Source organism: Hibiscus syriacus, unplaced genomic scaffold (assembly GCF_006381635.1).
Source record: "Hibiscus syriacus cultivar Baekdansim isolate YM2019G1 unplaced genomic scaffold, ASM638163v2 tig00111792_pilon, whole genome shotgun sequence".
In the NCBI taxonomy this organism is placed as follows: Eukaryota; Viridiplantae; Streptophyta; class Magnoliopsida; order Malvales; family Malvaceae; genus Hibiscus; species Hibiscus syriacus.
In genome coordinates this window covers 1,242,765-1,253,376 of record NW_024063179.1, presented here as the reverse complement: position 1 = coordinate 1,253,376, position 10,612 = coordinate 1,242,765, and the positions used below count along the sequence as shown (strand labels likewise).

The window sequence follows — 10,612 nt, the reverse complement described above, 5'->3', positions numbered from 1 at the left end:
CAATAAATAGATTGTATTTTAATTTTATACTCGAATCATATTTTCCACCATTTACGACAACATGTAAGCGATTTAGTACCAATTTTGGGCGATGTGGGGGTGTTTATCATTCCCCACACGTAATCGACTCCCGGACCCGTTACGTCGAATCTTCGTAATCGCAAACCAATTTTTTGTCTAAAAACGATTTTTCTTAAAATTATTTTTAAAAGACGTTTTTAGGTATTCAACCTACCTAACCCAAAGGTTGATGGCGACTCACTTTTCAATTTAATTCAAACTAATTTCAAATCACCAAAATTTTCAAATAAAAGTCATAATCGTTTTTAAAATAATATTTAATTATTTTTTTTAAAAATGGTTATTACAATTTCATTTGTTTCATTTGAACCTCTAAGAACTTTCCAAGGCTAAATTACCAGGAAACATGCTTAAATCTCAAGACCACAAGAAAACTCCAAAACAAGACAAAGGAGAAAATTCAATGTTTTAGACCAAAGAAGCAAATTAAAATTCGATAAATAAATCAAGTTGTTGATCTGTTCCTACTTTGAATCAATATAAAGATCTTCATTACGCTCTACACATATCGATTCATGCGTTGACGGTTGACATCCTTCTTTTCATTAGCAGGAAAACCAGAAAAAGGGGTTTCATGAAGGAATCTCAGTGATTAATGAAGAAAATCCAGTTTACTCTTTCAGGGCAGACCAGGTCCAACATAGGCTACAAAATTAGGGTCAAACTTTTATAGTTCGCGGCTTTTGAGAGTTCATATTCAGACAGTCTTTTTCCCTATATATATATATATATATATACGTATCATATGCAATTATGAAGACTTTCGAGTTCTTTAACAACATGCAAGCACCTCGTTGTGTCTCTTTTTCCAATAGAGTTTACAAGCTTTGGCTTTTCATTTTTGTATTCATATCTGTCTTTCTAGTTCTTTCATATGGAGAAGAGACTAGAAATGATAACAATGTTACAAACATCGGCGTAATCATCGATGCCGATTCGCGTATCGGGAGAGAAGAGAAAACAGCCTTGGAAGTTTCTGTTCGGAGTTTCAATAACAGTGTTTCAAACAATCATAAGCTCTCCCTTTATATTCAGAACTCTAAAAGAGATCCCCTCCTTGCTGCTACTGCTGGTTAGTGATTCGAGGTTTTATCTCGATCGATTGTGCTTGATCATAATATATCAATGGAGTTTTTTTACTGATGTTGTATGCTTAATTTTATTACAGCTGAGAAATTGATTAAAGAGAAACAAGTTCAATTGATTATTGGCTTGGAAACATGGGAAGAAGCAGCTCTGGTTGCAGATATCGGGAGCCGAGCTCGAGTGCCGGTCCTTACGTTCGCAGCACCTGCCATTGCGCCACCATTAGCCACCTCTCGTTGGCCTTACTTGATAACAATGGCTAATGGTGATTATCAGCAAATGAAATGTATTGCAGGTCTCGTTAATTCATTCAACTGGAAAAGGGTCATTGTGATTTATGAAGACAATGCCTTCGGTGGTGATTCCGGGAAGTTATCGCTTTTATCGGAAACTCTTCGGGATGTCGGCTCGGAGATCGAATACCGATTAGTTCTTCCGCCGTTTTCTTCTCTTCCGAATCCAAGTGAAGTTGTCCAAGAGGAATTGATGAAGTTATTCAACCATCAATCTCGAGTTTTCGTTGTTCTTCAGTCATCATTACCAATGACTATTTATTTGTTCGAAAAGGCAAAGAAGATTGGACTCGTGGGAAGAGACTCAGCTTGGATAGTTACCGATACAATATCGAGTTACCTTGACTCGTTTAACAGTTCAGTGATTTCCTACATGGAAGGCACTTTAGGAATCAAGGCCTACTATTCTGAGGATTCTGATCTTTACAAAACATTCTATCCCCAGTTCCGAAGAACTTTCCGAATCGAAAATCCAGAGGAAGATAACTTTCAACCTAGCATCAACGCCTTACGAGCATATGACAGCATTGGAACCATCAAGCAGGCCATGGAGAGATTGAGAAGTGAAGAAAACAATCCAAATGCATTGTTCAAAAATATATTATTAAGCAATTTCAACGGATTAAGCGGCAAAATTCACTTCGATGAAGGCAAGCTATCACACGACCCGATACTAAGGATCGTAAATGTGGTCGGAAAAAAGTATAAAGAGTTGGATTTTTGGTTACCAGGGACTGGATTCTCAAGGAACATTGTAAAGCAAAATGGAACTGGTTATGTTGGTGATAGTATATCTGCTGGTTTTACTGGTACAGTCACTTGGCCTGGTGATTCAAAGTTAGTTCCAAAAGGATGGGCAATGCCTACAAGTATGAATCAAATGATCATCGGAGTTCCAGCAAGAACAGCATTCGAGAAATTTGTTAAGGTTGAAGATGGTAAGTATCCAGGTGTGAAGAACTATGGTGGTTTCTGCATTGAACTTTTCTATGAAGTTCTAAGTGTTCTTGATTATGCTTTGCCTTTTCAATTTGATCCCCACAATGGCACATATGATGAACTGGTCCACAAAGTTTACAATAAGGTAATAATACCCTTTGTTTATATATACATGATGAACTGGTTCTTGAAATTATTTATCAGTCAATTATACTTCCAGTAAATGTCATAGTTGTCAAATTTTTGACTTCATGAAACTTGGAAAATGATGTGGAAAAAAAAAACTATAACAGTCACCTACATGATTTAGATTATCGTTTTGTCTCTAATAAGATCATTTTCATGTGTGTGTGCCAAAATCAATGGGAAGACTTACGATGCAGCCATCGGTGACATAACTATACTAGCAAGAAGAACAGATTATGTTGAATTTACTCAGCCATATGCAGTATCTGGGCTATCAATGATAGTTCCGGTGAAGCCAGAGGGCTCGGCATGGATGTTCCTCAAGCCTTTCACCACAGAAATGTGGTTGGTTACTGGTGCAATCTTAATGTACACAATGTTCATAGTTTGGTTCTTGGAACACCAGTCGAATCCCGAATTTAAAGGACCATGGAACAATCAGATTGGCACAGCACTTTGGTTCACTTTCTCCTCCCTTTTCTTTGCTCACAGTAAGTTTGACTGCAACAGCTTTTTTTTTTCAGTATTTATGGGGTTAAAACAATTTATATTTTGCCTTTGTTTAACTCTTTGCAGGGGAGAGACTTTACAGTAACCTGACTAGAGTGGTGGTTGTAGTGTGGCTTTTTGTTGTGTTGATCTTAAACTCGAGCTACACTGCTAGTCTAACTTCAATGCTCACTGTGCAGCGATTAGAACCGAATGTTACAGATATCGAATGGCTAAAGAGGGCCAACGTGAAGATCGGCTGTGACGGTGATTCATTCGTGAGAAACTACTTGGAGGAGGTACTTGAGTTTAAAAGTTATAATATCGAGAATGTTAGCAGTGAATACAATTATGAAGGGGAATTCGAGAGCAACAAAATAGCTGCAGCGTTTCTTGAACAGCCGTATGGGAAAGTTTTTCTCAGTCATTACTGCAAGAAATTTACCACTTCCTCACCTACACACACATTTGGTGGATTAGGCTTCGTGAGTAAATTAATATTACTGACATTCATTTACCAATGTATCTTTGCTGCACTTTTGATAAAAAAAAATATCTTCTCTGACTCGATATCTGTAGGTGTTTCAGAAAGGCTCGCCAATAGCTAGGGATTTTTCAAGAGCCATTTTAAGATTATCAGAAGATGGAACTCTCAAGTCATTGGAAGAGAAGTGGTTTGCTCCTTCACCGGATTGTTCGGCCAACATAACTGACAGCAGTAAAACCGATAGTTTGAGCATCCACAGCTTCTGGGGTCTTTTCGTTATATCTGGTGTCACGTCTACCATTTGTTTGCTGCTCTTCGTTGCTCACTTAATGAATAAATATTGGCACCATCAAGAGGAGAATAATGTCGGCAACTTGTCTCCAGTTGATGACAGTGTTTGGATCAAGGCAGTTAGAGTTGTCAAATTTCTTTATAATGGAGAAGTCTGTGTTCAGGGGGAACTTTCAGCCGGCCCTCGAGCACCAGACATCGATGAATGGAGCTCTTCAAGGTGGGATTATGATCAGAGTCCAGCTTCCATTAACATGGAGAATCTTGAGGTGACATCACAAGCAGAAGCTGAGAATGAAATTCAGTTGCAGATTCAAACAAATTAATGTGTTTAATGAAATCATAGGATGTACAAAACGAGTATTGACGAGTATTTAATTTCAAAATTAACTTAACTAAGGTCGGATTCCACATAACAAGGTCTGAATAATCATCCTTGATAAACTAGGTCACTATTAACTTTACTGCCACGAAGATACAAACACCCCCACTCTAAAAAACATGCAATGGTTTGTCAAATACATTATAAAATTTGACGGGATCGGAAACTCGAATCACAGTCACTAGCCAATGTAACTTCATTGTTAGTCCACACGAATCTAGGAACTCAACAGCATGAGGTATCAAACAAAACTTGTCCCGAAAAGAGATTAGGTTTCAACAATACTTCTCAGCACATCAATGACTTCTCAGCGTGTTCTTCAGATACAAACAGATTTTTGAAATTTGGATCATCGTCATTCTATGTTCCGTGTTACTGGTAGCCTCTTCCTCTTCCACGTCCTCCCCAACCCCTACCTCTGCCTCTTCGACCTCCACCCCTCCCACCATAAGATATACCTTCCAATGCTCTATTAACAAGCTGGTTTGGCATACCACCAGCTACCCGGCCCTTCTTTGTTCCAAAATTATTAGATCCATTGGCTGCATTAGCAGGTCGCTTCACCCTGCCCAAAAATTGCACAATTCAAATAGTTCTGTGTCAGGGTTCAACAATAGCAAGAGTCCACTTGAAACATGTACGAAAAGGGATGTAGACATGTAGTTTTATGTGGTTTGAGTCTATTAGTTCTGTCGCAACGACCTTTTTCCGATTGGTGCGAAAATTGGAATATGCAACATGAAATGCCATATGAATTAATAACATGAATATGCAACACTAAAATATGCCATGCAATTATTTAATACTATAATATGTAACTATACTAATATGCAAAAATGAAACTAAATGACATCATGCACTTAATACCTAAACTATACTATATATACAAACTATGTATTATGACCACATTATTTATATACTACAAATTATTTATTAAAGTGCCACGTGTCACCACCAGGATATAATGGGTGATGACAAGTTCCATTGCATGTTCATCAATCACCACATCAGACCTTGTGGGGCTGGTTTTGAGTAAAGCCAGATACATGAAGGTAAAAAAGTCTAACAATGAGCAGAAAACAACAGTTAAAATAAACAGGAAACTTACCCAGTTGCAGTTGCATTGGAGGGTACAGAGGGTTTTACAGCTTCTTTCCAAGAAAGGTTGATGCTCTTATATCCAATAAATGTCGGTGTTTTGGAATGTAAGGGCTGAAAAGGTAAATAATAAAAGATAAGTAGCTGAGAGTTTAGACACACATAGCACATGTTATACAATTAGATGACAAGTTTCACTCCCTTTTACCTTTGTCATAGCTAAAATATTATTGCATGTACGCAATCCAGTTGTGGAATTCTGCTTTTGAGTTTTCTGCGAACAGAAAGTGAATGATAAAAGTCAAAGAGGGAAGCAGAAAACAAACTAAAACATGGGGTATCATAAGAATAAACTCACGATGCTATCCTTTGCTTCATCAGTTTTAGCAGCCGACATTGCTTTATTCTGCTCAGCCATTCCTTGAGTTAACTTCTTCATCGTGCCCCTCGTTAGGTCTTCAATACTACTCAATCTGGATCACCATTCATTAAAAAGTAAGTACTAACAATAAACAAGGAGAATTATAAACAATATGACAGCAATTCAACTGATGACTATAGATTTGAGGATACTTCAAATTTTCTTTCCTAACGAGCATACTAAGTTTGTTTGGTAGATTATAGTTTTTTTGTTTTTTCTTTAAAATTACGATCGGTATATATCTAAACCGATCCATTGATATATATATATATATATATATATATATATATATATATATATATATATCAATTTTTGAGGAACTGAACAGAACTTGGAACAAAATTGGAGGGAAAAAAAAGAAACAGGTCACTAGCAGATATCTGCTGAATCTAAGCCAATGAACACAAAATTAAGACAGTTACAAACAGGATCAAACCTTCCTCAAGATACGAGAAGAAGGAACCACTTATTTTATATTTTTGTAAAATGTATAGCACAATGGAGACAAGAAGCTAGATCACCTCTCAGTGAACTCCTTATAGTACTCTGAGAAGTCCTCCCCAAGCCTATCTGATGGTTGACCAGTCACAATCTTGTAACCACATAGACTATTTGTGGAATTGGGAGCCTACATAACAATAGTATTCAAATAAGCATTACACAATATAAATTACAGAACAGAATGGCGACGAAGGAAGTTTTATTTAAAAAGAACATTTGGGAGGGGGAAGAAACCTTGTGAGCTAAGTGGTGAAATGAAAACAACAAGCATTCAACATAGGTAAAGTTTGTTTCTTCTCCAGTCTTCCTCGCAGGCATGTACTTCTGAGAGAGAAAATCATAACAGAACCCATATAAATATAAACATGCTTGAGACAATTATAAAATAAAAACCTATCAAGTCAACAAGATATTATAAGTAAATGTCTGTTTATACCTTTAAAAGCTGAACAACAGAAGGAAGAATCTGGCGTGAATCCTGTGGCGTTGTGTAAGGAGAAATTTCTGCCAGACCTTTGAGCAAATCTAGCTTTCGCTCCTCTGGAAGCTGTAACACAGATACATTTTATAACATATTCCTTACCACAGGACTGGCTACTTAAAATAAAGGATCACACCAAAGCCTTCACAAAACAGAGTTTCTCAAGAAATTATAGTAAAAGGAATTTCCCATTTTCAGGGAATATTAAGATGTACAGAAATGAGAAAGGAATTTCCAGCAACATGTATAAAAATTCCAAGGTATTAGCATGTCAACTTTTTGTACTGCTGGAAATTAGTATACCTTATCAAAAACAGGTAAAATGTGCTTGTTTATGTAGTTGAGGAATTTGCTGCCAGATGCACCCCTCTGAAAAATGATTTTGAGGTAAGAAACTGCTAATAAAGTTCATATATTGGAAGAATATTTAACGGATAAAAAGCAGATACTCATTAATAGAAAATCACTACTTACCACAAAAAATGGAATAGCCATGAACAGACATGATATCAACCTATCTATATGATCTGCATCCAAAACCTGCATACAAAAGCAAGTTGATAGTAATAAAGTTCATGACAATGACAGTGAAATGGTGGATCTCAACTAGACAATGTCGACTAACTATTTTTATATTTTATGGCCCCACATCCTTTCTAAAATCTAAAGAATAACTACAATAAATTATGAAAAGTGGTAGTTTGGTATATGAAACACGCCATAAGAATCAAGTCAGGCATTGTAAAGAAAAGATCCAACCAATATTCAGCAAAGAAAAACTCACATCAAACTGTGCATCTAAATCAGCCTGCCCTTCAATTATTTCAATAAGTTCCTTCAAGCGCTCAGGAGGAGCTTTCTCCCCAAATATGATCAAATTTTTTAAGAAGTCCATAAACATTCTGAATTCAGCTCCGGTTACATCCCCTAAACTCTGCAATGCAAATAAATAAAATCAATCCTGCATCTTCCAATTGAAAGTTAGCAATTCATGGGGAAGAAGGAAAGAACTAGATGCAATGATGAATGCTTAAGTAGTGAAATCCAAAGTGTACCTTTTTAATTAAATCGGTAATATGCCTTTCCATTTCTTCCTGGGGTCTTAAGAGTTCAGCTTTAAGAGGAAAAACCTACAAGCATAATTGATTCTCCCTCAATTATCATCAGAAAACAAAGCACAGGATTAGCGACAATGGGCAAAAAAAGAAGCATTCTTCACCTTATCTCGTATAAAGCACAAAACCTTGTCACGGATAGTGTCATCTTGACTAGGGTCCTCAACATTCCAAATGTGCTTGAATAGTGCTGTCAGCGACTCTGCATTCACAAGAAAATCTAGTCATCAAGGGATAAGCCAGGATGAAAAATTCCAGCAAATGAAGAGTGCATGTTGATTCATACCACATTTTACAAGGATATGAAACCATATTAAAGAAAAGTTGATTACATTTTTCAACATAACCATTACATCTAACTTAGCATTTTATTTTATATGTATATGCTCAAATTTCTTTTATTCACATAGCTCATGACCTACCCTAGAGAACCCAAACATCTTCTTGTCCGTATAATAGGAAACTGAAAGAGATGCAATATAACCAAATTCTAGTCTGCAAAAAATTGGTTATACAACTCACATGCAATATTTAATTTATATTCAAATTTCACCATTACTAAAATAAATCAATGCATTCAATTACCAGACATTATCAGAATGCAAAGTACCTTTCACATCCTGCCTCAGTACAGACATTAGGGCTTTATGAACAGCATCACGCTCCACAATCTCCTCTAGTAGAGCAAAGAAGAGGTAAAATACAGAACTATAAGACATTCTTTAACACAGTACAATTTATCTAAAAGGATTCCACTTTTACCAGCAGTAAGGAGTTGCCCTAAAATATCAACTATTTTAGAAATATACTCCTTCGTATCCTTGCAAAATAGAGGAAGCCCCCGAATTGCTTGCACCCGTACCTACAAAAAAAGTTCAAAATCTAATAAAATTCAACATAGTAAAACTAAAGCTTTAATACCCAAAAATTTCAGTAACCAGCTATAGTAAAAAGAGCGCAAGATTGAGTATGAACTAACTGCCAAATCTTCTTCTTCAATCAAATCGAAATGAGCATTAAGAGCACGGCTGCTGAGGTTAGGGAAGAACTTGAAGAAGCGAGGAATTAGCTGCGCAGCCAATTGTTTTGCCTTGATCCTCGTTTTCGTGGCATCGATGATTCCTTCGTAGTCTTTCACATTCTATATCGGAAATTAGACGAGTTAGAGACATAAAAATGGAAAACCCTAGGAATATAGAGTGAGGGGGACTGGGGAAAGAGAGGCGCCAACCTGAGATTTATCCTTGGCCTCGTTGAGGCGTTCTCCAAACTCGTAGAGCTTCTCGATTTGATTGGCTTCCTCCAAAGCGTCAGTCATTTGGTGTGGTTGAAAGATGGAGATTAACTGAAAGACTGAAATTTCAACAATATTAACATAACCAAAAAAAAGAAGAGGGAAAATCAGAACTCTTATTGGGTTTCCCTTATTTTATTGTACTGTTTGGATACTGAGAAACTGAGAGGGGAAATTAAAAGTGAAATTAGGGGAATGTGAAAAGGTGAAGTGAGGAAACCTGAGAACTTGGAGAAGGCTCGTCTCGAGGACTTCTCTTTTTCTTTAATAAAAGAAAAAATAGTAGAGGTTATTTTCTTTTAAATCCGATTTTTTTCCATTAAACGACCGTGTTTACGTAAAATATCCAGTGAAAAGGTGAAATGAGGAAACCTGAGAACCTGGAAGTCTGTTATTTTGGAGCATGTAATGTAACTATATCCAGTGGCCACAATAACATAAAATAAAGAAAAAATGAATTCATTTCTAAATATAAAATATTTAATATGTATTTTTTTGAAAAAGAATAGTCGACCTTTTATTAAACAAATGAAAAGAGAGGAAAGCAATCCCCTAAAGACAACAAAACAACCAATTAGTAAAACCGAAAAGTGGAAAACAGCTAGACAATAAATGAAACAGACAGCAAAAAAAGAAATCCTTAGCTCTTCCAACCCAGAACCTATCAACGACCCTCCTTCGCGACCTGAACAGACACCTCACGGGGCCCAGACCTATCACCGGTGGAACCATCATTAGCTCTTGTAAGAAGATGGGCCGCACAGTTGCTAGGACGGGGGGAGAAGGATAAGGAGCATGCATGGAAAGACTTAGATCGAACTTTAGCATCCCACTGATTTCGAAAAAATCCTGCTCCTCAGAGACCACTTTAGATATTACCGAACGAGAGTCACCTTCAACAACTACTGACTAAAACCCAAGTCGATTGCCAGATCAATTGCATGGATCGCCGCCTGGGCCTCCGCCGCGAACACTGAGATAACACTGCTAATCTGTCGTCTACTGGCCCCATTATTTGACCCACACAATTCCTTACAATAGCCACCGATCAGGCATTGTTTTGTGCTTTGTCGAGACTGGCATCAAAATTAACCTTTACCCACTCGGGAAGAGGTGGACACCAAGGAACTTCGGTACTGGTAATAGAAGGCCTAATCCTATGATTAGCAACAGCAAACTCCTGACAGTGAGCTTGAACAAAGGAAGCTAACTTCTTACTTCCTTTCTTTTTACCTTCATGATACTGTAAATTCCGTGCATACCACAATGCTCAAATACAAACAAGAATGGTAGGCACACAAATCACAATGTAAATAAGTAAAAAAGCCAATCTAACCATAGCTTATTGTCAAAAGAATTCACCATCAGACCATACTGTTTTAGCGAGAATACAATCCCCACTAATGTGAATATTTAATTCGACAAGGTAGTAACTAGTCTTTTATCAAACAAATTTTGTTTTGATGGG

At 36.9% G+C, this 10,612-nt stretch overlaps 2 protein-coding genes across 2 annotated transcripts; one reads left to right on the top strand and one right to left on the bottom strand.

Annotated features, from left to right (window-relative positions):
• The first annotated feature begins 819 nt into the window (after positions 1-819).
• On the top strand, positions 820-4,178 carry LOC120170774 (glutamate receptor 2.7-like). Its single transcript, XM_039178641.1, has 5 exons — positions 820-1,153; positions 1,250-2,544; positions 2,770-3,076; positions 3,162-3,559; positions 3,654-4,178. Exons 1-5 carry the CDS (start codon positions 835-837, stop codon positions 4,176-4,178), a joined length of 2,844 nt encoding a protein of 947 aa, XP_039034572.1. The 5' UTR covers positions 820-834.
• An 80-nt stretch (positions 4,179-4,258) lies between these two features.
• LOC120170788 (apoptosis inhibitor 5-like protein API5) lies at positions 4,259-9,421 on the bottom strand. Its single transcript, XM_039178654.1, has 17 exons — positions 9,365-9,421; positions 9,082-9,203; positions 8,830-8,991; positions 8,613-8,712; positions 8,461-8,526; positions 7,955-8,052; positions 7,791-7,865; positions 7,520-7,669; positions 7,210-7,275; positions 7,039-7,104; positions 6,691-6,801; positions 6,489-6,578; positions 6,275-6,381; positions 5,691-5,805; positions 5,541-5,606; positions 5,343-5,446; positions 4,259-4,799 (listed from the first exon to the last, which is right to left on the bottom strand). The coding sequence occupies exons 2-17, from the start codon at positions 9,166-9,168 to the stop codon at positions 4,607-4,609; spliced, it is 1,656 nt and encodes a 551-aa protein (XP_039034585.1). The 5' UTR covers positions 9,169-9,203; positions 9,365-9,421; the 3' UTR covers positions 4,259-4,606.
• Positions 9,422-10,612: the final 1,191 nt, after the last annotated feature.

What these genes read in the sequence shown, in the direction of transcription:
- LOC120170788 (XM_039178654.1), bottom strand. Translation starts at nt 9,168, where the DNA reads ATGACTGACGCTTTGGAGGAAGCCAATCAAATCGAGAAGCTCTACGAG. An exon ending in TATAAGGAGTTCACTGAGAG is followed by an intron (nt 5,806 to 6,274) that starts GTGATCTAGCTT and finishes ATGGTGATCCAG; the next exon opens with ATTGAGTAGTATTGAAGACC. An exon ending in ATATTTTAGCTATGACAAAG is followed by an intron (nt 5,447 to 5,540) that starts GTAAAAGGGAGT and finishes TTACCTTTTCAG; the next exon opens with CCCTTACATTCCAAAACACC.
- LOC120170774 (XM_039178641.1), top strand. Translation starts at nt 835, where the DNA reads ATGAAGACTTTCGAGTTCTTTAACAACATGCAAGCACCTCGTTGTGTC. An exon ending in CCTCCTTGCTGCTACTGCTG is followed by an intron (nt 1,154 to 1,249) that starts GTTAGTGATTCG and finishes ATTTTATTACAG; the next exon opens with CTGAGAAATTGATTAAAGAG. An exon ending in TCCACAAAGTTTACAATAAG is followed by an intron (nt 2,545 to 2,769) that starts GTAATAATACCC and finishes ATCAATGGGAAG; the next exon opens with ACTTACGATGCAGCCATCGG.